This window comes from Rhodamnia argentea, chromosome 10, assembly GCF_020921035.1.
Source record: "Rhodamnia argentea isolate NSW1041297 chromosome 10, ASM2092103v1, whole genome shotgun sequence".
Classification (NCBI taxonomy): Eukaryota; Viridiplantae; Streptophyta; class Magnoliopsida; order Myrtales; family Myrtaceae; genus Rhodamnia; species Rhodamnia argentea.
In genome coordinates this window covers 5,865,185-5,892,454 of record NC_063159.1, presented here as the reverse complement: position 1 = coordinate 5,892,454, position 27,270 = coordinate 5,865,185, and the positions used below count along the sequence as shown (strand labels likewise).

The window sequence follows — 27,270 nt, the reverse complement described above, 5'->3', positions numbered from 1 at the left end:
GCCATTCTGTGGATCATTATCTACTAGCCATGAGTTATAATCTATCAAAATTCATCTAATAAGCAATGCATGGACATAAGATTTATTAACACGATACCACGCGTGATGCAGGCTTAATCGTATTGGATGTATAACTAGAGATAAGAATAGGTAAACTCATACGAGCAATAGATATCACAAAGATGAAAGGAAGTGTCGGGATTCAAAGCTAAATTTCCGGTGCCGATTTAAAACAAGCTTCGCTTGGCTAACCCTAGAGGACTTCTGTTCTTCGAGCATGTCGACTTGATGCGTATTATAAACTAAACTAATTCGAATCCCTATTGTATTTACGACAATGACTTTAGTTACAATGTCAAGTGTCTGTTGTCCTTTTTGGTTTTTTTTTTTTTTTTTTGGTGAATTTGAAGCCAATGTAGTGGTTTCTTATCATCTGTAGACGTGTTGAATAGCTTCAGATATAATGTCCACTACGTAGTGGTCGCTTATCTTTATGTGCAAGAATTTTTGTTCTTCTTTTGCGGGCGATTTTTTAAGTAAGTGTAAATAAATCATGCAAGAGTCATGCTAACGCAAGCTTCATTAATTCTCGAGGGTTTTCTTCTGAGCTGTGGTTAATTAGGTAAAAAGTTTGGTTAAACCCTAATACATTTTTGAACTTTAAAGGAAGCTGTGACAGAGAAGAGAACCAGTCGTTGGGAATGACAAGACAAGCGTGGAATATTATTTTGTCAGATTAGCGGAAGAACCGGAGGAGAGAGAATTTATGGTGTCGGGTCTCGATTAAGGAGAGAAAATAAAGAAATTGGAAAAAGTCACAACATAGGGTTAGGGGTAAAGGGGGCCATTTGGGCCCGTGGGCCCGGAACCGGCCCGTTGACCGGGCCCACGGTTCCGGAAACGTGGGAACTGGCCCGGAACCGGCGGTTCCGGGCCGGTTCCGAATCGCAAAAAAAAATAAAAATAAAAATAAAAGTGGGCCCGGGGCGAGAGGGCTCTCGCCCCGGCCCCCCTCCCCCCGCGGCTTTGGGCCGTTGCTTTCCAATTTTTTTTTTTAAAAAAAAAATGATTCTTGCCTATAAATGCATATGCTTCCCCTTTCATTTTTGTCACAAATTCTCCGAACAATCTCTCGAATTCTCTCCGAAATCCTCTCAAATCGCTCAAATTCTCCCAATTCTCTCAATCCCGACTCAATTCTCTCAATCGGATTTCCGATCAATTCTCTCAAAAATGGCAAGTGGAAGCGAAATGCGACAAGGGCAAGATGGCTATGGGAGATTCCGAGTATCCCTTTCATGAATACGATCCTCGTGAGTATGCAAGTTGGGAAGACGACGACGATAATATCAACTATGTCCCGATTCCGAACGTCGAGCACATCCCAACACAAGAAAGTCTTCATCCTCCCACTGGTGTCGAAGAAACGTCAACGGCAAATGAGCCGGAACGGAAGGGCCGAGATAATACATCGGACTTGTGGCTACACTTCGACAAGGTACGTGATGAAGTCGAAGGTAAGTAAAATGTAAAATGTAAATATTGTTCGCAAACTTATAAATTCACGAAAGGAGACGGCTACGAAACATTCCGTCGGCATTTGACGAAAAAACATCCAACGCAAGCGGGGATCGACAATACGCAACAACAAATTTCCGGGTACGCCACTTCTAAGCCTCATCCTTTATTTCGTTTCACCGAAGCACTTTATAAACAAACATTAGGTGAATATGTTGCCCTTGATCATGCTCCGTTTAATACTTGGTGAAAATTTTAATATGAAATATTTGATAAATACTGCGTTGGTTCCGAAGCGCCAACTATTCCAAAAAATACTCTTAAACGCGAAGTTTTTCATCTTTATAAAAAAGGAAAAAAATCTTTAGGAAAATTTTTTGCGGAATTCAATGGACGTGTGCATATAGGTAGCGATATTTGGAGTGATCCTTGGCAAATTCATTCTTATATGGGTGTCACGTGTCATTGGATAGATGACAATTGGATGATTCAAAAAAGACTTATTGCATTCCGAGTTTTTTGATGAAAGCCATTCGGCTCATAATATTTATAAAATAATTAGGCAAGTTTTAGAAGAATATAATTTAATAAATAAAGTATTTTCAATTGGTTTTGATAATGCCGCCGCAAATACTGCTTCTATTCCCGAATTAGAAAATATTTGCAAACCCACTTTTGGCGGACAATTTTTTCACATTAGATGTGCTTGTCATGTTTTAAATTTATGTGTACAAAATGGTTTACGAACTCTTGACACTTCTCTCGCCCCAATAAAAAGTGCAATTAAATTTTTATGGAGTCGTCCCCAATGTATGAAATCGTGGGGAAAATTTTGTAAACAAAATGGGAGAAGGCCAAGAAGATTTCCAAAAGATATTCCGACTCGTTGGAATTCTACGTACGAGTTGCTTCGGCAAACTTTTGAATATAAAGATTTATTATGTATGTTTATTTCACAAAATATTCCCGAAATTACTTTACTTCCTCAACATTGGGACGTTTGCAAGAAAATTTTAGATATTTTGAAAATTTTTAATGATGCTACTAAGACTTTATCTGGTATTTATTATCATACAACGTATTTATTTTTAATAGAGTGTGTTAATATTAGTAGTGTTTTTAGTGAATATGAAAAAGATACCGAATTAGGTCAAACTATTTTAGTAATGCGAGAAAAATGGTTGTATTATTATTTGCAAATTCCTCTTGTCTATTTAGTTGGTATTGTTTTTGATCCACGTATTAAATTAGACGGTTTACAAGATTATTTGAATGTGTATTATCATGATTGTTTACATTTGGATGATTCAATAGATATTTCAAATATATTAGGACATGTTAAAGAATCTATAGTAGCATTATATGGAGAATTTTGTAGTAGATATGGTTTAAGTGATTCCGGATCTTTACAATCTACTGCATCACGTAGCGAAGGTGGTAGTTCACTTAGTAGAGGGTATAATATGCTTAAGAGTAGGCAAAAAAAACAAAAAGGGGCAACGGGTAATATTTCTGAATTAGAAAAATATTTAACCACTCAATTTGAGTTTCGTGATGCAGAACATAGTACAGATTTTGAAATCCTGAAGTGGTGGAAGAGTCACCAAATCGAGTATCCAGTTCTCGCCCTCATCGCTCGTCAAATATTAGCAACCCCTTCTTCAACGGTTGCGGTTGAACAAGCATTTAGTTCTAAAAGATTAATTTTGGACTCTCGCCGTTCAAGATTAAGCCCGGATTCTGTGGAAGCTCAAGCTTGTGTCGGCGATTGGACGAGGGCGAAATATCGACACCAAGAGTTAGATCGTGAACACGAATTTTTTAGCGATGATGTTGGAGATACCACCGCCACGGGTACCACAACGGGTAGCGACGATTGACGATGAGGTAAGTTGGGGTTCTCAAAGGTAAAAAGAACTACATGGGCTTTGATTCTTCTATCCCCAAGAAGATATGTAGGCCGCTTAATGATAATTCATTAAGTTCAAGCCCATTTCTTCTTTTTTTTTTTTCCCATATTTTATTACAATGTACAATTTAATTGTATTTTATAATTTATAATTTATTATATTTATTTTATTATTTATTATTTTAAAAATTATTATTAAAAATGAATCGGAATGAACCGGCGGTTCCGAACCGGAACCGGAACCGGCCCGGAACCGCCATTTTTCACGGCCGGTTCCACCGAACCGGCCGTGACTAGTTATGGGGTAAGACGGAGTATTTTAGCACAGGAATGCTTTGTAAGACGACGGTAATCAGTGAAAGAAATTTATGTGGTACACTTTTTTTTTCTTACAAAAATTCATATGGTTAACTTATTAAGTTATTTCCATCAAGTAGTTGGCCTAGTGGCAAATGGATCACCCGTCTACCACAAGATCACGAGTTCAATACACATCGTAAGCGAACATCTAAACAAACGGCTTGTGCTCCATCATTGTCTGTTTGTGGCATATCTCGTATGGAGAGGACTCCCTGGCTCATCTCCGATGAGAATACGGTGATGGGTTTGCCAACCTGATAGCTTCGGGGTTGCGAGCGATGCACAGTAGCTATGGCTCAACCCAACATTTTGTAGCGGCTTCAGAGCACTTAGGACAACGCCCCCAATGGGAATCACTAGCTCCAGTCGCCCCTCTCCGTCCCTTTTTCTCACCTAAAAGAACTTATGAACTTAGCAACTCATAAAATCAGTTGCATATGGAATAATAAGACCGGCAAGAGGAAAGGGCTCAGCTGGCCAAACTATGACAAAATGTATTTGCTCAGTTGTGACGAAGCCCACCCAACCTAAACGGACCATTTTCTGGATCCACTTGCATTTGGGAATAAAAAAGGGTTATGCAGACTCGCAAGTAGCAAGTTCTCAAGTGAATTGGGACGAAATTTAAGGGTCGTAAGATCGGGTTGATCCTGTATGGGTTCCACCCTGACTTACAAGACCTGCGACCGGGCAGCTTGGTCCGTATGTTCTTAGCTATCCTGGCCCTGCCTCTGCTCCTCCTCCTCCTCCTCCTCCCCCTCCCCATTGATCTCCACCGTGGTCATTGCGGCCTTGTGTGCTGTGATGGAGCGGGAGATCCTAAAAGGACTCTGAAGTTTCGATGCTAGGAGAGCAAGCTAATTGGTGGTTGTTGCTGTTGTTACTCGATCGCATGAGACATTGAATTTCTTGGACTAGCTTTGTGCCGTGAATAGATAAGTACGGCGGAGTTGCTTCAACATGAAACATGGGACCACATTTTAAGATACTAGAGATCGTATTGCTTCTATCGGATTGTGATCAATAACTCGAGATGGTATTATCAGACTTTTATGATCTTTAAGTTCATTATTGACACGCGAGACAATATTGAGCACATTAAGGGCATGTATGGTAACCATTCTCATTCTTTGATTCTCATTCCAGAACAGTAAAAAATGAGAATGCTGTTTGGTAACGTAAATAATTATGATTCTGATTCTGTTCTCAAAATCGGTTTTGGAGAATCAGAATCAATTTTAAAGTAAAATCCAAAAGCAAAAAAAAAGTTACTTCGAAAAAAGAATGACTTTTGAAAATAGCAAACAGAATAAAGTCTCACATCTCTCACTTTTTCCTTGTAATTTTCTCGTCATTTTTTCCCCTCTACCTAATAAAAATAAAAATAAAAATAAAAATAAAAATAAAAATAAAAAATAATTTTTTAAGAAAATAACAAAAAATTTAGAAAATCCTAAAAAATAGAAAAAGCTTAGATTATGCTAGTTTGACCTTATTTTCATAAAGTTGGGCCTAAATTTCATAAATTTCATAGATTTCACTCTTTTACAAAGAATATTGCAGAGGATGAGGGCATCCAACATGCATATTGGTAGCCGTGCGTCACAAGATGTTTCTATGTATTTAGAAAACGCAACATTTAAAGAACTTTAAACATCATGTATTAAAATTTATATTTCATTCATGACATGCTAAATAATAATGTATTTTAAATTATTTGAGTGTGCATTGAAAATTAGTCTTTAATTTAGGATGAAATTTTATAAATTAACTGCATAGTTATTTGACTTAAATGAAAAAAAATAGGGAAGGAATCATTTTTTTGAAACATAAATTTTGTGCAGTTATCAAACACGTTATGATTCTCTAAAACTCATTCAGTAACATAATCAAAAAATTCATTTGAACCCGAATCAATTTTTATGGATCAGAAAGAGAATCAGAGAATGAGAATGGTTACCATGCAGGCCCTAAGAACGATTTTTGGGCATATTCTCTTCCTTTTCTCAATTTCCTTCTTTCGCCTTCCTTCTTACTGTATATTTTTTGCTGAGTAATGTTCACTTTTCTCCTTCTATACTTCGTTTGCATCAACTGTTGAAAGAGAAAAGAAAGTGGGCTAAGGCTTGGCTGTAGAAAAATATGGGCTTAGATTTGGGCTTTCTTCATTTCCTTTTTATTTTTCAAAAGCCCATCTCTTACACATTCCAAATGATATAATTACAACAACAATAAATTCAAGGATAGTCTATAACGCATATAAGTCATATCTCCTTGAAACTTTATTTTATAATATAGACAATAAAGTACGGTAACTCGAGAAAGATCAACCAGTAATTGTGACATTTGAAAATTTAAGAACAATAACTAATTTAAAGTATCACTAAGCTGAAAAAAAAATAGTGATTATCGTTGACCTGTTCACCAATTGAAAATTTTTCTAAGATTAAGGGCTGCATAGACAAAAAAAAAAAAAAAGAGGCTCAAATAAAGACCTAAAATACTATTATTTTCTCAAATAAGGACCTAGAGTGGTAATTATTTTAAATAAAGACCCGAAGTGGCATAACAATTTCAAATAAATGGTTGAAGTAGTCATGGTTGCTTCAAATAAGAGTCTGGCCTTGCTGGCCTGCTGACCAATTAAATATTTCGACCGGCCAAGAGCATTTTCGTCAAATATGATTGTAACCTAATTTTTAGTTAAATTAAATTAAAAAAGTTAAAATATAAGTAAACACAAGCTGGAGGGGTGGTGGGGTCGACGGCGACCTCGCCAGAGCTAGGAGAGGATTGCTGGCCCTCGCCTAAACCCCGATAACCCCAATAGGATGGTGGCTGCAAGCTTGGTATTGTTTCCTTTCTCTTTTTTTTTTTTTTTTTTTTAAATTTTAGTTATTTTAAAAATTTTAAAAACATAAAAAAGAAGAAAAAATAAAAATAAAATAAAATAATAAATGATGAAAATACCCCTAACCATCCGATGAGTTAGGCCCTTTTTGAGATTGATACGACAACTTCAGGCACTTATTTGAAATAATATTCACTTTAGGCTCTTATTTGAACTATGAGAACACTTCAAACTCTTATTTAAAATAAAGTTTACTCAATACCCTTATTTAAGAAATGAGGATGCTTCGGGCTCTTATTTGAAATTTTTTCTAAAACAAATGTTGAAACTTCAAAGATTGGGAAAGAACATGAGAAGCTACATTATTTTCATATAGGGCTCACTCGAGTGTCATGACTTTTTTTTCACTCACTTGAGTGACATAATTTATATGTGGCGCTCATTTGAGTGACATAATTTTTTTCTTGGTCACTTGAGTATCATTTAACTTTTCAAATAGATTGCTTTTTTTTTTTAAAGGAAATTTTCATTGCTTAATAACGCTCGAGAGATACATAGAAGGATTTTTACTGTCGAACAAAGCAGATACCATAAAGTATATAACGAAGCGCGCTCTCATCTCTTAAGAACATATCTCTTACCGTAAACGTTCCATGGCTGATCACTATATTTAGTGATAAGCACACGCTAAGATCTCTTATGTCATTTACAATGGCTTGTGGCATGCGTTTAGGTTCTACATCTTCATCCCCATCACCAAGCAACAAGACCAACATCAATATTTTGGAAGAATACTGATCAAATACCTGCAAGTAACTCTTAGATCTATATGTAAATCTAGTTCAAGAGAGTAAAACCCTTGAATGTAAACCTATATCTAAATCGGGATGGGAGAGTAAACTAATCTTGAAGCGATTGTGAAATTACACTACGAAAAATCTTCGTCGATGGTCGCCAATTGGACGAATAGCTAAACTGGGCTCCACATTCATCTAAGATCGGATGTAGAAATTTATTCACACATAAAAACTGCCAAAATAGAGTGGGAGAGAAAAGCCCAAAAAGTAAAAACTTGAAGGTGGAGAGACAAACAGGTAGAGGGACGGAGAGAGAGAGAGAGAGAGAGAGAGAGAGAGAGAGAGAGAGATCCCTCTCACTCCCTCATTTGGTGCTACTGGCGGCAATGGAAACCCTAGAGAGAGAGAGAGAGAGAGAGAGAGAGAGAGAGAGAGAGAGATTGTTGCATAGGAGGGGGAGAGAGAATGTCATAAATTTTGAAAAACGTTCACTAAAGTGACATGCCATGTCGAATCTTTGGCACTTGGATAAACGTCTTTTTAAAAATTAAGGCACTCAAGTAATTAATTGAAAGTTATGACACTCTAATGAATGTTTCTTACAAGTCACGCTAATCATATTATAAAAAAAAAGTTATGCTACTTAAGTGAAAGTCATATGAAAATTATGACACTTTAATATACTTATCCCTTCAAAGATTAAATGAGCACTTCTTTCTCGTTTTCTTCTTCTCGTCCTTTTATTCAGTTTTCTTCTTTCGTTTTCTTCTTCTTGTTTAATTTTTGCCGACTAATGTTCTCTTTTTTGCTATTATACTTTATTTGCATCAACTGCCGAGAGAGAAAGGAGTAGGTTAAGGCTTAACCACAGAAAAATATGGGATTGGATTTGGGCTTTCTACTTTTCCCTTTTTTTTTATTTAACTTATAAGCCCATCCCTAAGACATTTTGAATGATATAATATGTCTATCCAATTTAAATAGATATTCCAAAGAGACTTCTGCAATAACAATAAATTCAAACATAGTCTATAATGCATGTAAGTCATATGCCCTTGGAAATCATTGTAATATATTATAATAATGTCATATTCTAAATGACGCAAAGTTAGAACTTTACTATTGAGATATGAAGTAAATATGATGTACTAATAGAGTACGTAAAGTCGAAAAACATAAATAATCGTGAAATTTAAAAATTCAAGAGCGAAGTATCAATTTGACTCGTGTTCCTCGAGTGCTCACCTTCTTCCCGCAATGGCCTCGGGACCTTATTGGGTAGGCATGATGAACTTTCTTTAATGGATGTCTCCACATGCGTGAGTTCGAGATATCTTTTTTCTTAGGAAAACTTCCAAATAATGGTTCAAAGTCCTTTCATTTTCTCAAATAAGGGATCCAAGTGAACGTTGTTTAAAAAAAAATAAAACCCGAAGTGACATATTATGTTTTAAACAAGAGCTTGAAGTGGTCATAGAATTTCAAAAAAGGGCTTGAGCTAAAAGGCATTTTCACCATTTTTCAATTTTATTTATTGTTTATTTTTTCTCCATTTTTTCATTTTTTTTAAAATAAAAAATAAAAAACAGCCACACACGGGCGGGAGGGTCGCCCCTCCCGCTTGTCGTCATCGACCCACTACTTTGGGGGTTGGCGGGGGAAGCATTTGGTCGGCGGGGTCTTAAGCGCCCGGGGGAGGGCCGGTGACCCTATCGACTAGAGGTGAGGGCCTTTGGCCCTTGCCAAAATCGGGAGAGCGCCGGAGGCTCTCACCTATGGCTAGCGGGACTACCGACCCTCACGATCCTCGCCTAGCCCGGGAGGGGGTTGTCGACCCTCCCTTGGTTAGGGAGGGGGCCAACGACCCCCACCCAGATTTGGGATGGTGCCTAACCCTCTCCCCGAGGCCGTTGCCTTTTGTTAGCAAGGTCGCTAGCCTCTCCGAGGCACCGGTGACCCTGCCGGCCTTTGCTACCCCACTTCTAGGGGTAGGCCAGCGACCATAGGTGAGAGGGGCATCCCTACCACCTTTGCATGTTGTTTTCCCTTTTTTTTTGGTTAATTTTTAAGGAAACAGAAAAAAGAAAGTCTAATAAGTAAGAAAAAATCATATAAGGGAAAAGACGAAAATGCCATTGGCCCTTTTTTGAGATTTCATGGCCACTTCAGGCCCTTATTTGAAATAACTTTCACTTCGGATCATTGTTTAAAAAAATGAGAGCATTTTAGAACTCTTATTTAAAATAAGGTTCACTTGGAGCCCTTATTTGAGAAAATAAGAGGACTTCGGGCCCTACTTTGAAATTTGCATCAATTGCTGAGAGAAAAAAGAGTAGGTTAAGGCTTAACTACAAAAAATTATGGGATTGGATTTGGGCTTTCTACTTTACCTTTTTTATTTAAATTATAAGCCCATCTCTAACACATTTTGAATGATATAACATATCTACCCAGTTTAAATAGATATTCCAAATATACTTCTGCAATAACAATAAATTCAAACATAGTCTATGACGCATGTAAGTCATACGTCCTTGTAAATCATTTTAATATTATAATAATGTCATATTCTAAATGACGCAAAGTTAGAACTTTACTTTTGAGATATGGGTGTAAATATGATGTACTGATAGAATACAGAAAGTCGAAAAACAAAAATAATCGTGAAATTTAAAAAGTCAAGAACGAAGTATTAATAGGCAGTGAATCGACGATGGCCTCAGGACCTTACTAGGTGGGCACGATGAACTTTCGTTAATGGATATCTCCACATGCTTGAGTTGGAGACATCTTTTTCCTTATTATGACCAACGCGCTCCGATCGCTCCCTCCTCTTGTCCACCAACGCCCCTGTCTTGAGCAAAGAGAAAGGGGAAGATTACGTTAGAAAGAGCCCATCTAACTTGGAAAAGACTAGGTGTATACGCCTACAAGAATGTGACTCCGGAAAGAAAGACGGGTGAAATTGTTGGAAGCAAAAACCATTTCATGAAAGGCAAACTCTCACCTAAAATCGAATCTCGGCAAACTGAGGCTGTAAGGGCGCATTTCAAAAGTTAATTTCTGATAAGATAAAGACGTTTGATAACATGACAAAATTGTTGCCGTTGGAACAGACATTCCTTTGGTAATGGTTAAAAATTTCTACTTCTGGAATATTATTAATACAAAATCTTCTGCGAAAAATTATTGATTCTAACCTAAAATGCATGTTATTCGAGAAAAGTAAAATGCAAATATTGACGGATTTATGTATAATTTATCATTTAATTATTTTATGCAAATAGGGATCAATTATATGGGGAAAATTCTATTAATGAATATGATGGCTGAGCTGATATATCCACGCTAAAAGCACGGGTAGTTCCAGTGCTTCCTCGCTATGCCTCTAGCATGGTTTATGTCCCAATGGACATAATATATGAACTTTCTTCATGCTTAAACCATCTCTAGTTCAGAGGTGCATCATGATACATTTAGTAAACCATACTATTGAACAAGTTGGTTTATAACAAGCAAAAATGCTTTCCAATAATTTGGTCTGGTACTTGCTAAGAACGTAAGGAGAAATTCTAAGTGAGTATATTGAAAATGACATTTACAAACTCTACATAGTGCTTTTAAGGGTGTGAGGAGTATCGACAAACAGAAATATATATGCATTTTGCCTTCTCAATATCAAATTGTCTTGCTTTCAAGAATATGAGAAACAAGATAGATGACTTGAGAAATTCAAAGACAGATATAACGATAGTTTAATTATGTCTTTTGTGAGATTGCTTGCTCCACTTTAAAATACTTGTGGGATGCCATTTAACCAAGTTGGGTCAATTGCTCAATCTACTTTGCCATGATTATGTCTTTGGGGAATGCCGTTAATCATATCATGGAACATTTATTTTTTATAATTCGTTAAAAAATAATATTGCTAAAACACTTTCATGCATATAAAATTTAGTGAAAACTTATTATTATTATTATTTAAAAAATAATTATTTTTTATTTAACAGTCGGAGGAGACTTGTGGTGGCGGATGGCGTTCACCGGTGGCGGATTGCCTTTGTTTAATTTTAACTTCTAAAGGGAAGTAATTTTTTTTTTCATTCCGAAAGTTGCTAAAAAATAACTTCTAAATAAAAAAATTGCTTCAAAAGTAGAAAAATAAAATAGTATGATCAAACGAATTTCTGCTTCAGAAATTGTGTTACCAAACACGATTTTTATTTCAGCAGTGACACCGTATGCGCCCTAACTTATCAACCGATATAGGTCCGGTCCAAAACAATAAAGTATTACAATGTTGCTCCAAAGTCTCTTTCAATTTTTCCCACAAAAGAAAAAAAGTCCTGTAATTAGTGTCGCTTCCCTCTGTCGTTTAGCTCTTGTTTTCCCACTAAGCAGATTACCTCCCAATCAATTGTCGTTTCCTTCATCCTCGATTACGAATAATCTGCGAAAAAACGAATTGATTATCAATCCATTTTGATCAATTTAATTTCTGCGTTTGGTCCAAAACGACAATCACCAATGTCCACCGACCACTTCGAATAGCGTTGGTCTGCCGTCTGAAACTAATATTCAAAAAATGGAAAGAGACAGAGACAGAGACAGAGACGGAGGGGGCTTGATCGCTCGCCTGGTGGCACTCCATTCACTATAACTCACTGAAACTTGCCCTTCTGGGGTCACTCTTCCTGTTCACCTTCTCTCTCTTGGCTCCCGCCTCTGGCTCTCTGCAATGGCGTCTCTCGGTTTCAGCTCTTACTTCTCTCCGGTGGAGAACAGGGGGAGTGATGCTGTTGACCTGAGAATGCTCGTTGCTGCTGCGAAGCCGCTGGTTCACTCCCTTGGCTTGCTGAAATCGAACTCGAAGCCGAAGGACTGGAGCTTAAGGGCGTGCTTCCGTGAAGTTGGGATCCCGCGTGCCGCTCCAGGAGCGGCCACAGCGGTCGCCGTGGATGATGGAGTTGCAAGGGAGAAGGAGAGAGATGGGGTTTTGAGGGTCGGAGTCATTTGCGGAGGTCCCTCCGCGGAGCGCGGGATTTCTCTGAATTCTGCGCGGTCGGTGCTTGATCACATTCAGGTGATCGTTGGGATTCTATATTGGTATAGCACAGTAGACTTCACAATTCGTGCTGATGGCTAATGGATTGTGCAGAAAAAGATGCTATTTTTCTTATTTTCAAATTAAGTTCGGGAATTTAATTGTTTATATTACTTTCATTTACTTTTTGCAATGAGTGGTGATACTGAAACAATGCCATTGTTAACTTATACTTATTGATATAAAAGCTAGTTAACCCGTCAACATGTGGAAAAACATGGTGTTTCAGGGACCTGCAATCGATGTTTTCCCTGTTAGGAAATTGTACACTTGAACTACTGTAATAGAGCAGAAAAAAGTTTCTGGAATGAGTAGGCTCTTGGGAGAATCTTTTTGGAGCTACGCATTCGGTAGAGAGAATATGAATTTGTTTACGCTAATCTTCTTGTACCAATTGGTCCTTTGAGCATCACTAGCAAGTGATGTTTAGGCATGAATTTATTAATTATGAGCTTCCTTGTGATACTGCTACTCCTTGATTTATGAGTGAAAGCAGTGACTGAGGTGATAATTCTCTTTCTCCTGACAGGGGGAAGATTTGCAAGTCAGCTGCTATTACATTGACTGCAACCTAAATGCATATGCTATATCATCTTCTCAGGTTTGTACGTGCACTTATATGTAATCTCATGCCCTTTTTATCAGCTAATGGGTTAGGCTTACACGTGTGTGGCAATTAGAATAGAAGATCAAATTAAAAACCAAGTTTGCTAAACGTTTGTCTAATGTATTTTGTCTTTATTTGCTACTTAGAAGCATAATTGTGCGAGTATGTTCTGAAATCAGATGCAGTTGTGTGAAAAGATCAAGATAATTCATTACATTATGTAGGGAAAGCACTCCGTCTGCTGTTATTTTGAGACTTGAGAATTGAGAGGCTAGTACAGGGCAATCATAACTAATCTACATCACCTGGTGATGGACATCTTGGAGGTCAGGATGTGTGACTAGAGCTTTACCCAGAATTGCTTGAACAGTTGCTTATTGTCACAAGGATGACAAGTAAATGCTGTGTACTTTTACTGGGTTAAGGATTAGTCATTTTGAAGGGCATGGCTTAGGATATGAATTTCAAGTGAGACATTTGCCACTAGAGAGGCTATAAAGGTGATACTTGGCTGAAAATTTGTGATGTGTTTGCTTGACCAAAGGTGATAAATTTTATGTCTCTGAAAATGAGCCTCTGAGTAAAGTCTGCTCCTTGTCTGATATATGTTGCTGTTCGTTAGTCACATATGTAGTGTCTGGTCTTTGTTTCCAACTGCTTCTGACTTCAGATACAAATTTTGGTTACATAACGGCCAGTGAGCCCCGCATACTTATGTTGCTCTTTCCCCAAAACTATAGTCAATCTTTGATTTCCGTTGCTGAAGTTGTGTTCTGATTTCCTCATACATACCCTATACAGGCATACTCAAACACTCCCGCAGATTTTGATTTTAAACTTGAAAGGTAAGCTGGCAAATCCCAATATTGCTCAGCTACAGTGATGAAGATGTTGATACGCCGCATTTACTGTCTATGCAGCCTGGCCCAGGGTTTCCGCTCTCTATCTGACTTTGCAGCGCATTTAGCAGCTTCCGTAGATATAGTGTTCCCCGTAATCCATGGTCAGTTTGGTGAAGATGGTGGCATCCAGGTGTAGTACTTCTTCTTTATAAAAGGGACTGATAGTCTGATAGTGGTGTATCTAATACAATATCTGAGACCAATCCTGAGCCTGAGTGATGAGATTGAGCATACATTAGCTCTGACCATGCATAAGCGCATGCATACTCAATTAGAGTTGGACTTATCTAAACACAGGTTTGGATTAATGATACAGTCACTCAGACATCTGTTTTCGCAACAAAAAGTTTGCTTGTGAATGAATCAACCTGTGCACCACATTTGCACCTTGTCTTCCAACTTTTTTCACCTCTAAAACTGCGTCTGTTGAAATTGTCAGGAACTTCTGGAAAGATACAATATTCCATTTGTCGGAACTGGATCAAGTGAGTGTTGCCAAGCATTTGACAAGGTTAGCCAACTAACTTTATTTTCTGCCAAAGTTCTAATACTTTCGGTGACAACTCTGAGGCATCGACCTGATTGACAATAGATGCATGTCTCAAATTTCAGTACTAAAGGCCCAAACAAAATAGCCAATTGGATTTCCATATTAACAGTATCAACTCGGGAACTTTTGAGCAGAGCCTTCCAATTGAAATTGAATATTTTTATTCATTTCAAAGTCACAACCACTTATGCTATGGTGTACACATTGTATTAAGATTCTGAAAAAATACCATTGCTAACTTTTTACCTACTTAGCAGTTTGCACCACAAACTGAAATATAAGCTACTTTCTGTCTTTTGGTTTGTGTACTGCCAATTGTAAAGTGCCTAAATTACATTGACCTTGTGGAGTAATGATCATCCTAGATAGTAGTTCATAGAATAGGGAATTCTATGATTCTGAGTGACGCTATATATGTTAAAGACCTTCACACTTGGTCAGTGTGAGACGGATACATTTTGCTATCTCTCCTCTGCTCTTGTCATGCTAAAGATTCTTTGTTGTAATTCTTGGCAGTACCATGCATCATTGGAGCTGAGCAAACATGGTTTTGTTACAGTACCCAGTTTTCTTGTGCAGGTATGCCTTTTTAGAATTTTATTACTTGGTTGTCAAACCCCAATAGTGAAAGACAGTATCTACACTTGTCATTCTTTTTTTTTTCAGTTTACCATAAACTACCTCTACGTTCGGCATTAAATGCTGTTACATGCTGAATATTCTGTGAGAAAGTCAAAACAAATGAAAATCGTTTGTCCATGTAATTGCTTCTTCCAAATCAAGTATCTATTTCTTTGTAAATCAGCTTTAGCTGACTGATATGCCTCAGAGACATTCCCATCCTATTCAAGAGTACATTTCTTCGAGGTCCATCAGTTTCTTATGTAATGTAGACCAATGTCATTTTTCCGCATTGATATGCTTTGAAGTTTTTGTGTTGTGCAAATGCTTGCTTATTTTATACGGTATTTCTTGTCCTGTGCTGATTTTTTTCCTTGGTCATCCATATACTGGCTTGAGATAGAACCTCAGCCTGTGGTAGTGGAATGAGAATGTTTTCTGCTGTTTTGGTCCTATGTTCTTTGTAGTTATCTAAAAGTGATTTTGAAAATTGAGTCGATCTTCCTAGGCTACTAGGCAAATGATTTGGCTTTTTATGTATCTATTTGCTTATTAACTATGAAAGAGAGTGTAAGGCAAATCTTTTTGTTTTTGTCAGTGATAGCCTTTGCGTTGCTGGATTTTTTCTTTTTCTTTTTTTTGATAAAAAAAAAAACATTGCTTTATTTTTCATCTGTAAATTCTTTCTTCAGGGAGAATGGATAGTCTATATCTCAGTTGGAGTTAAACTGGTGTCTTTAATTTACAATTAATTTTCTCTTATGGATGTACATCGTCATTTAGTTACTAAATTGTGGAACTTCTGATTTTTATAATCAGTTCCTTAGTTTTAAGTATTTTCCCTTGAGGATTATGTTGAAAAGCATGTTGATTTATTATCTTCAGAGTCATTATGTGGTCTTTTCGAGAATTTATATCTTGATACTATCTTGCATTTTCTAGTTTGATGAAACATGAACAGATAAAACTGGTGCCTTGGCCCAGAATATTTGATTATGGCATGGCATGTCCTGCACATCTATTCTACATATGAATCATGTTACGATTCGCTTCATTTCATTTTTTTTTTTCGGTTGGTCTCAGCTCCCTTTCCATGTATTAGATATGAAGTAGCTAGCTATTCTAGGTCCTTTTACTTAGAGTCATCTGCTTGGAATATTAAAGTAGATTCAAGCTGCATTTTTCCATAGAAAACCCAAGAAAGTTCTGCGAGTAAAGATCAATAGTAGCCCACATATGTGTTGATTGGCTTGTGACCGAGGATGGGGATTTTTGGCGAAGTTTTACTTCAGAATGTATCCATGTCCTTTTGGCCTGCCTTTATAATCTAAGTTTCGCAGTGGCACATTAAATTCAAGCACAAAGACTTTCTCATCTTCTTTTTGCATAAGTTTCTATGTCTTTCTATTAATTGTATACGAGCTTTCACAAATGTTTAATCTAGTTTCCTTCTTGTCATTTCTCAAGTTGCATATGCAATCAGATTCTTGTTTAGACCTTGCTTTCTCAGAGATTCGAGGAAATTAGAAAAAATGCATGATATCTGGTTAGATTAGTGTCACTCAGTGCTGTTCTGTTGTATAATTAACTTTTCTCAATATCATTCTCATTGGCTCTCTCTTGCATTAGGGATTGGAGGCGAATGAAGCTGAACTTGCAAAGTGGTTTGAGCGAAACCAACTGGATCCTGTCTCTGGGAAAGTTGTGGTTAGGAAAACTACCTTTGTTTGCCTAAAATGCCTTAAAAAGGAGGAAGAAGTTTTCAAGTTTTAAATTTCCCTGTTTCATTCTCTTTTAGGTCAAACCAGCTAGAGCTGGATCAAGCATTGGTGTAACAGTCGCTTACGGCACTGCTGATTCTCTCAAAAAAGCCAGTGAAATTATTTCAGAGGTACTTGAGCTTGGTCCGAAACTTCTGCAGTATTTCTTTCTGAACTTTCAAAGCCACTGGAGAGCCTAGAAAGATTAATAAGTGGGTGCAGATTATTTTCAATTAGACTTCAAGGCAAGGAATACATTTTCTCTTAATGTGACTGCATTCTTTTTGTTTGGTGAAATACATCTCCTGTAGAGAGCCATGAGAGCAGAGAAACCAATAAAGAAGACACTTTTATGTACCATCCCAAGCAGGAATTGCAATTTGATTCAGTCCACTTGACATTCTGGTCTTTGGATCGTCTTCTTCTCTTAGTACAGTAGCCTGAATGATCGGAAGTGAATGCCAGCCTTTGAAATTGTCAATACACCATTGGTTTCTTGTCACTTTCTAAACATGCAATTATTCTTTCCTTCCAATTATCTGCAGGGAATTGATAGTAAGGTCGTAGTGGAGATATTTCTTGAAGGAGGAAATGAATTCACTGCCATTGTACTTGATGTTGGCTCTGGGTTCGATAGCCATCCTGTTGTGTTATTGCCAACTGAGGTACTTTAAGATTTAAAGGATTATGTCTTTCACCCTATCAGTTGGCTTCATGCTGAATTGCCTGAACTTGTAGAGCCTTTCATCTACTCCTTGAAAGGATGGCTCCCTTTAATTTGGTGAAGTAACTGTGCAGCAAGAAGAGAAAAGAACTGTAGCACTGTTTAGGTTGGTTGGTGCTTTGTAGGGTTAGTTAAGTTAACCTCTATGGAAGTGAAGAACTAGTGAGAAATGAAATACTACTGGATTGCACTAAGTTAACCTCTATGAAAGTGAAGAACAAGTGAGAAATGAAATTCTGGATTGCTGGGTTTTATTGTGCATCCCTTGTCTATTTGTAAATGATACAATCTTAGGATTGCAAGAGACAGAGAGATAAATCTCAAAGGTGAAAGGACTATATTCATAGAGCATAAGGACAAACTCATATTTGCTACATAAAGCCATAGCCATCTAATTCAATACAGACATACCAACTAATGGCTAACACTACTCAATGAACTACAACAGTAATACACAACTATCTGCAATATACCATCGCAAACACTTAATCTAGTAAATAAACTTAACAATAAATGTTTGGGGTTCACTGTGCTCCTTTAACAATGCATAATTTACATTGTAAATACGCCTTGAAACATCTATAATAAATGGAATTGTTCCTCAACATCCTTGGCATTGGTGTGGCCATAGACACGATCTGCCACTGGACAAACTTTGGCACGCGAGACAGTATCATTGGGAGACACCTTTTATTGACCAGGTTATCCACTTGCTATAATGTTGTCACACACATAGTATTTACTTTTAAAAATTGATTTTGATGGGAATTCAAATGTCAAAATCATGATAGGGTTTTACAATGTTTTTAGCATGTGTGTGCAGGTGGAGCTCCAGTTTAGTGGCGATGTTGATGTGAGGGAGAAAGATGCAATTTTCAATTACCGTAGGAAGTATCTTCCAACTCAACAGGTAGGAATATCCATATGATATTGCCATAAGGTTTATTCTTTACTTTTCTTAGATAGCATACCAGGCATATCTGTGAATATCTGCTTTGGGACATCTTGGGATACACTGTACAATTTTAAAGTTCTTTAGTTTGAGATGTCATAACTATATTTCCACATGGCCATTAGTTCTTTCACTCAGTAGAAAGTGTATTCAATCATTGACAGGTTGCATACCACACTCCGCCTCGTTTTCCAGTAGACGTAATAGAAGACATACGCAAAGGAGCATCACTGTTGTTTAAACGGTTGGGTCTACGTGACTTTGCCAGGATTGATGGCTGGTTTTTGCCTTCCAAACATTTATCACCTTCTAAGGAAGTATTTGGTGCGACTGGCTATGGTACGATAGTTTTCACCGACATAAATCTGGTAAGAAGAGTTACATTTTGCCTCCCAATATTAGCAATATCTGTATTTTACACTTGACAATTGACACTACTTTCCTATATGAGCCAGATAAGTGGGATGGAGCAAACTAGCTTCCTATTTCAGCAAGCTTCGAAGGTACTTCTGCTTTATGTATGGTAAGAAGAATTGCATCTCTAGACTTTATACAACTGCTCCGCATTAATGGGTACTTTAATATGTTCAGGTGGGATTTTCTCACTCAAACATCCTTCGGAGCATTATTAATCATGCTTGTTTGAGGTTTCCGGATCTTGCATATCATAAAGATCTATCTGGCCATTTGCCCAGAGTCGAGAACTCCTCACAACTTGCTGAAACTTCCAGAAAACTGGAAAAACGTCACAAGATCTTTGTTATATTCGGCGGAAACACTTCTGAGAGACAAGTATCCCTCATGAGTGGCACTAATGTTTGGCTCAACTTGCAAGCATTTGATGATGTAATGCTCCTACATCTTACACATCTCTTACAATCATATAAATGAATGCCAATTCTTTTACCACTGAATGTCTACTCAGCATGCAGGATTTATAAATCCCTTTTTTGAGTTTTCTGGTTGGCAAGCCTCTAATGGAAGATGATAAATTTTTGGAGCGTTAGTCCTGGGATAGCTATCTGTAAATGGCAATGAGAGCAACAGTATTTTTGTGAGAGGACAAAAGAAAAACCATAGCAGCAAAAAATGCCAGGCAGACTTTGGTATCTCAAATAGCCTTTGTCATCCTACTACTCCTGGAATTCAGATATCAGCTTTTTATTGCATCATAACTAAGTAGCTTGTTACGTCCACAAAGTACTTATTTTCTGATTTTTTTCGCAAAGCCTTTGGATCTTTTTCCTTCTTCGACCTGTGTGTACTTCCACTTGTTAACTGCTAAATAAAGAGGAGGCTGCAATAAGAATATTTGTGATGAGTCGGTTGCTGCCTTGACTTGGATAAGTTTGATTACTGTCCTTATTGTTAGAATATATAAATATTAAACCACGCATTCTTCTAACAGCTTAAGCTTTTAGAGCAGTTGGCTGTGGTCCCATCAATTCTTACATGGTATCGGAGCAGGTGGTCCCGAGTTCAAATCTTTCCAGGCCCCTATTTGCCTCCCCAAATGAATATTTCCACGCTTAGTACTAGGCAAAAAGACCAGACTAAGCGTGAGGGGGAGTGTTAGAATATATAAATATTAAACCACGCCTTCTTCTAACAGCTTAAGCTTTTAGAGCAATTGGCTGTGGTCCCATCAATTCTTACACTTATGAATGGATTATGGCTGTTGCCTGTTGGTCTAAACAAGTCATGAGTCATCTTGTTGATCAAGGGCTAGTAAAAATATCCCTACTTTATGTGCTTTTACTTTTTATCCCTGCTTTACCTTCGTGTTTTGACTGGCCTTTCCCGAAGGATTTAGCGTTTTGACGTGTGGATCTTGTTACAGGAAAAAGGCACTATGCAATATTTTCATGTAATCGATGTTTTTGCCTACTACTGTAGTGCATGTAAGTTGTGCTAAGTAGAACTTTGGTGGTTACAGCTTGAAGTGATCCCGTGTTTGCTTGCTCCCTCAAATCAACATCCTTTGGGCACAGCTTTGAGTGGGAAGGATTTTCAGTTGAGCTCATGGGCAGTTTGGTCTCTACCGTGAGTGTAACTCTACGCCTGTTTTGTAATATTAGTCATGCTTGATGATACATATTTTGATAGTGGAGATAGGGTTCCATGTTTTGGCAAATTGTGTGGTTTTCAAGGAAAATTATGCAACAGTTTGAGGGTTCTCGCTGTATTTGTTCTAGTTTTTTGGCCAATGATAATTTGTTGGACCTCTTGCCTCAGTCCTTTTGTTTCTCAATTACTACACCAAACTTTTCATTTAATTTTCCCTCAGCAGTATATGAATATAAATCTCGTGCGGGGTTAAGCCACATGTTATGCTCACGTGCAAGCTTTACCCAATAATTTGTTTTTGATGGTCACTTTAGCAATCTCTAATCCTAGCAAATCTCTAATTATTATGTCTATTTTGGTAATAAATGTGTAAATTTTTTTTGTCATTTGGATAAGAACCGCTGTTGGACATTTCGAGTATTTGTGGAATGCACCATCCCTCACATGATTTGACATGAGACCTGTTTAAATGACTGCATGAAGAATATACCTTTGATGTTGTTCTTTAATTCACAATCTCGCTCTTCTTTGATGGCTGCAGTTACTCCCTGGTGCTAAGACACACAGCTGAAGAAGTTCTTGCCGCATGTGTTGAGGCAATTGAACCATCCCGGGCTGCATTGACATCTCTTTTGCGGAAACAGGTTATTAGCGATCTCATGGAAGGTCTGAGGAAACAAAAGTGGTTTTCAGGATTTGATATAGCTGATGAACTGCCAGTCAGATATTCACTTGAGCAGTGGATCCTGCAAGCCAAGGAACTTCAAGCCACTGTTTTCATTGCAGGTTTTTTCCAGAAGTCATTATTTTTCTGAATATGATAGATGTATATTCACTGAGTTGCACCAACTTTGGCAATTTATTTAGCATTTGAGCGCAGAAAGGTCAATGTACTGGAACATTAAGTCTCAATGTACAAACTTTAGCTAGTGATACTTATTTAGTAAATTCACATTCTGTGTTCCTCCATATCATCTGCAGTACATGGTGGCATTGGCGAGGATGGTACATTACAGTCTTTGCTAGAGAATGAAGGAGTTCCTTATACAGGTTTTCAGTTACCAACACATAATTCAAGGAGATTGTAAATGTCTGCTATTTAGTTGCTCAATTCTTTTACTTTTTTGGTCTTGTTTCACAGGCCCTGGTGTGATGGCTTCAAGGACGTGTATGGACAAAGTTTCAACATCTCTTTCTCTAAGCAATGTATGTTGATGGTGCTGTTAAGCATTTTTGGAATACAAAAAAGAAAAATGAAGGACGAGAAGAAAATGCAAACGGGTGTCTTAAGTTTTTAATTTCCCATTTTGTATCAAGATTCAAAAATTGATCCGAAGTGACTGAAATCTGTAATTTGTTATTAGTTAGAAAACTTGGGAGTTCTTACCATAAAGAAAGAAGTATGGAGCAAAAAGGATCTGCTAGATACACCAATACTTGATGTATGGCAAGATGTAATCTCAAAGCTACAGTGTGAAAGTATATGCATAAAGCCAGCTAGGGATGGATGCTCTACTGGCGTTGCAAGACTTCGGTAGGTTTTTGACGCTCTTCAAATTTGCCGCTACACTCTATTGGTATTCTTGATATTTCTTCTTCGTTTTTTTTTTATTTTTAACAGAAGAAGTTTGACCTTCTTGTCGTTTCAGTTGTATCGAAGACCTGAAAGTGTATGTAAAAGCCTTGGAAGAGGGCCTTCTACGTATTCCTCCAAACAGTTTTTCAAAGGTATGCACTCATTCTTGCAGCACGTATCGCTCATTTCAGAAGTATCTTCTGCCAAACGTACTTCTGTGCATGATCGTCACTGACCAATTGCTCTAAGACTGTTGTCATGTTTGTGAACGCCTCTTGAAAAGAAAATAACTAATATGCCTGTCGAATTAAGAAAAAACTTAATGCCTCTGGTGCTATAAGAAGAAACTATACAAAACAACAATTCAAGATACATGCATGCCATGAAAAAGGAAATGTTATTTGGTACTCCTGAATGATTGATTAAACATGTTAGCTATATATTGCACATGCATCTGCTTGTCTTTTTATGTCCATAGATGGTTCTGAATTATCTGATATCCTTGAACCCAAGTCAAAGACGACTCAAGTTTCTTCAAATGGTGCAGTGAAAATCTTTCATGGTATGAAATATGTGACCAACCACCAGCACTTATATAGAGGCTTTTTGCCCTTTTTCAACAATTATTTGATTTCAACGATGAGAAAATCATACAGTCGGTTTGAATTAACTTCCTCTTCATAATCAAATGAAGCATTTGCCTATGCTGATTGCATTCCTACCTTTTTATGGACATGATGACAAGCCTTCAATTCTCATAGCTAAGTAGCTAACATAATGCTTGCATCCTTGAAGATGATGAATGTTACCTATTTGCTTTGCATTTTTTAATGTGTTGGAGCACCAGGCTTAATATTGTGAACTATTCTTGCTGCTTGTATAGAGCACAATAAATTTACTTGTAGCTGTCTTTTGACTGATAAACAATTTTGAACTGAAATTTCCTTAACTCGTCTATTCACCATGCAATTACATTGACTATTCTTAAGTATCAACTGAAAGGAAGTGTATTTGCAATTAGCCATACTTGAGTTAACCTTTTCCTTACTTTTTAGGCTCATGGAATGATTGAGATGCCGAACCCTCCTCCAGAGTTCCTAATTTTCGAACCATTTATTGAAACTGATGAGATCACTATGTCATCTAAAACCACAAATGAAAATGCTTCTGGCCTCATGTGGGAAGGACGCAGCCGATGGGTAGAAATTACAGCCGGAGTTATAGGAAAGCGAGGATCCATTCATTCACTAAGTCCTAGCGTAACTGTCAAGGAAACTGGAGACATTCTATCACTTGAAGAGAAGTTCCAAGGTGTGCTATCAACAATCGCTTCATTCATGCCTCATAACTTTACCTAATTCTGTACCTCATTATTTTGTCTCCAGTAGCCAGATATACTTCAGTGAGGATAGCAGTGGATCTTGAAATGAAACTTTGTTCAATTCAAGCTTTGCATGTGTTGCTAATGATTATTTTCAGTGGTAGAATGCTTTGAAATCTGCACTTTTTGCCTTTAACACTCAGAAAGTAATGTCAAACAACAAAGTGAGAAGAACAATCCCTTTTAACTCTTTTTCCCGAATTTTTGTGCTGGTTGCATTTTCGTTTCTCATGTGGTGGAACTTTTTAAACTTTACCTGAAGGTATTCCATATCTTATCTTTGATAATCTAACATAGCGTGAACGTGTTTGACAGGTGGAACTGGCATAAATTTGACCCCACCACCATTGTCGATTATGAGGTTTGTTACGAACATCTATTCCATATACGATACACATCACTCTCACTATGGACAATGAGGTCCTTCACGAGATGATTTCTGCTTTGATGGCTGAATCAGTATATTTATCACTAAGCATCAAGTGGGTCAATGAACTACTGAGTACTTAAGTGCCTGTCTCCTGTATGGTCCTCATATTTCACTGAACTTGAGTTGTTCCAAGGGAATCCTTGAATACTAAATTGTCTGCGTGGATATTATAGGAGTGAAAAGACTGCAGCAAATTCAGTATTGCCATTTTAGTTTTACGTTGTTTAGGTATTTTCAGCAATGCAAACTAGTGGATTTCACAATTTTTGGCATTTCAGGCATTCTTTTCTGCTTATTCGCATGATTCGTCTCTGTACTTAATGTCTTCCACGGTAATTGCTATTCTAAATTGGAAACTATATCTGCTTCCGTTCGAGACATTCGATTTTTGTGGACTATCTTCTTTTATGCAATACTGCCAGGTGGTTGTTATCCTCTAATTCTTCCACTAACTTTTTTCTGGAACTCATCTGAGCGAATTGTGATTGATGCAGTGATGAAGCCTTAGAGAGATGTAAACAAAGGATTGAGCTGATCGCAAACACTCTACAGTTAGAAGGATTTTCACGCATCGATGCATTTGTCAATGTCGATACAGGAGAGGTACTTCTTATTTAAGGAGTGCATGATGTCCTAAATATTAGTTGGAATGAAAGCACAGCTTTCTCCTGATTTTTACAGTGTTTATGCTTGTTAATTCCAAGTCCAATGGCTGATGATAGTCAGCATAATTAATCCTTTGAGGGAACCGAGAATTAAGCCCCTCCTTTTGGAAAAGTATTCTAATTTTTAAAGATTTTTGCTTGATGACATGTAAAATGGATGAGAACATCATCTAGCCCAATCCAGTCTCTGATATCATAATCCTTCTCAAAGTAATGTGTGTGGTATCATTTGTTTGCAGGTTTTAATTATTGAGGTCAATACTGTACCCGGAATGACACCTTCCACCGTATTGATTCATCAGGTAGTTCTTAGAGTTCTCAAATCATAAGCAAAATGCATAAGTGAGAGCAGATATGCATAACATAGAACACGATATAAGGAAAAAAAAAAAAAAGACGGATTCATGAATCGGTCCAGTGAGGAAGAACAGTGAGCAGTAGATTAGTCAAACGAGCGTTACAGTCCAAGTTTATTCTTATCCATCACAAGTTATAAAGCACAGGATTCCAAACTGATGAATTTTCTTGCTGTAAACTGGTGCATAGTTTGCCTAAGATCACTCTCAGTAAAGAAATGGTTGCAAGTATTGAAAAGAAGCAAAAATCACAATTGATCTCTAGCGTGGCGATTTAATGCACTCACAATGCTGTACCAATGCGGTCTTTTTAGAAATCGAACTTCGTTTGTGCTCATACTGCAGTGTCATACATCCCTTATGTTTTCCCTGAGAAGCATTCTGTGTTTTTTCTCAGGCACTTGCTGAGAAGCCTCCCATGTACCCTCATGAATTCTTCCGTACCCTCCTCGATTTGGGTTCTGAGAGGTTTGCATAGAGTTTTTGGCAAAGTTTCCGAGTGTCGATTACAAAATCTTGGGGGGGAATAACCAAAATTACCATGGATTTGTGATGATGCTGAACCTTGTCGATTCCGTTCGGAAAATCAGCTCTTGCAACTGTATTTTGCTGGTACATTAGAAACATATTTATAACAGTCATCTCAATCCTTTCAGCTAGCATAACTAGCTGCTTTAGCTTCAAACAATTTGATGAAAATGTCATGTCAGCAGGTTCTTTCTGTTGTTGAACTCTCATTGACTTACTTTGTCCCCTAATAAGAAAATCTTTAGGCAGTCCAAGTGAATGGTATATTCGTCATCTAAGTCAATCATCACGTGTCAAATATTACGAATTTCTCTTCATTTTCCTTTTGGAAGTGATAACAATTTCAAGAATCGAATAGAAACTTGAGTAGATGAGAGAATATTCATGCTCTTGGAGTGCCTAAAGCTTTTTTTCTTCTCAAACTGGGTTATAGTTGTGCTCTCACTGAAGCTTGAAGTTAAAGATCGAAAGATAATACACCTGAGTCCTAAATTTTATCAAATGGGTGCACTGAAGTCCCCATGTGAACTCTATCTGATTCGATTAACAGAAAATGTTGGCGTGATCTTTTTATTGTTATTTTCCCTCATACATGGTTGTTAACTTTAACTCAGGTGTCTACAATGCTAAAAAACGACATCATTTTCTCCAAAATCTTAGTTTTTCCCCACCTCAAACCTTATTAAACCTAAATTAAGCCAGATTGAAAAGTAACAAATGTTGAATGCAGCCCAAGTTCAATCTCAAGCCGTTCAAACTCTTGCCCTCAGAAAAAGAAATCATAAAACAAGCTGATAACACAGGAGCAACTATCTTCAAGAAAACGGGAAAAGAGTTAACGTTTGACGAGCCTTTTGCTATAGACCTAGAGAAAGTTAAGTCGTATGAGTGTAGTATCCTTTACTAAGAAAAGAGTATCTTCCAATAAATAAAAAGTGAAAGAACGACTCCTATCTATCCTGTTTGCAAAAGGATTCTATGGCTTAAAGTTTTAGGCCCCGGCTCCGCCGGTGAGGGCTAGGCGTACGGAATGTCTATGGTGTTGACATTGGTCGATTTAGTCGTTGCGGCGTTATGGAATATCCGGAGACAGAGGGACGATCTGGGTTTTGACTTTTGAGCAAGACAGATAGGATCTATGGTTTGCAGTTGTTAGAGCTCTCTAACACTTGGTGAGAGAATCAAAGGAAGCATATAGGGGCTTCCTTCAACTAACACTTCAAAGGTGAATATCGGTGGGGCTGGATCCGAGCGATGGTCGCGAGCTCCCGCTAGTGGCCGAGGAGGGCTCGCAGACCCTTATCAAGTGGCCGGCCTTAAGAATAAAAGGAAAAGAAAAGAAAAGAATATACAAGAGATGAACAACATATCATTGAAATATATTTCTTTTTATCTTTTTGCACTCTTTTCCAGTTTTGTTGATTTTCTTTTCCCTTTTCATTTTTGAATTTACAAGATTATTATGATCCGGCGCGTTGGTTCGGCATGGGAGTGTCTTGAGAAAGTAACATGCTAGCAAATATGCTCACGCGTTGCATGTTACAAAATAAATTCGTACTCGAAAGATAATACAAACCTTAACTCGTGACGACATACTTGAACAATTTAATAA

General features: G+C 37.5%; 2 protein-coding genes across 3 annotated transcripts in view; both read left to right on the top strand.

The window, feature by feature from the left end:
• The window catches only part of LOC115749276 (pentatricopeptide repeat-containing protein At2g38420, mitochondrial), a 28,478-nt gene extending 14,179 nt beyond the window's left edge, over positions 1–14,299 (top strand). The window contains exons 6-7 of the mRNA XM_030686015.2: positions 2,953–2,958; positions 14,288–14,299. The gene's annotated coding sequence lies outside the window, so the exon portion shown is untranslated. The remainder of the gene's footprint in view (positions 1–2,952; positions 2,959–14,287) is intronic.
• LOC115749254 lies at positions 11,992–25,729 on the top strand. 2 transcript variants are annotated; one of them, XM_030685989.2, is made up of 24 exons: positions 11,998–12,518; positions 13,069–13,140; positions 13,948–13,991; positions 14,067–14,178; positions 14,488–14,559; positions 15,115–15,177; positions 16,849–16,926; positions 17,018–17,110; positions 17,525–17,644; positions 18,527–18,613; positions 18,820–19,023; positions 19,111–19,158; positions 19,247–19,501; positions 20,592–20,698; positions 21,264–21,508; positions 21,704–21,772; positions 21,864–21,928; positions 22,087–22,256; positions 22,372–22,450; positions 23,354–23,609; positions 23,995–24,040; positions 24,604–24,712; positions 25,014–25,076; positions 25,528–25,729. In XM_030685989.2, exons 1-24 carry the CDS (start codon positions 12,174–12,176, stop codon positions 25,606–25,608), a joined length of 2,883 nt encoding a protein of 960 aa, XP_030541849.1. In that variant the 5' UTR covers positions 11,998–12,173; the 3' UTR covers positions 25,609–25,729. The 2 variants fall into 2 exon arrangements, with proteins under 2 accessions (XP_030541851.1, XP_030541849.1); XM_030685991.2 differs by lacking the exons at positions 23,995–24,040; positions 24,604–24,712; positions 25,014–25,076; positions 25,528–25,729 and having other exon boundaries at positions 11,992–12,518; positions 22,344–22,450; positions 23,354–23,507.
• The last annotated feature ends 1,541 nt before the right edge of the window (positions 25,730–27,270 follow it).

Coding starts and splice junctions, on each gene's coding strand:
- LOC115749254 (XM_030685989.2), top strand. CDS start 12,174: ATGGCGTCTCTCGGTTTCAGCTCTTACTTCTCTCCGGTGGAGAACAGG. Junction 12,519..13,068: donor CGGTGCTTGATCACATTCAG/GTGATCGTTGGG, acceptor TTCTCCTGACAG/GGGGAAGATTTGCAAGTCAG. Junction 22,257..22,371: donor ACTGGCGTTGCAAGACTTCG/GTAGGTTTTTGA, acceptor TTGTCGTTTCAG/TTGTATCGAAGACCTGAAAG.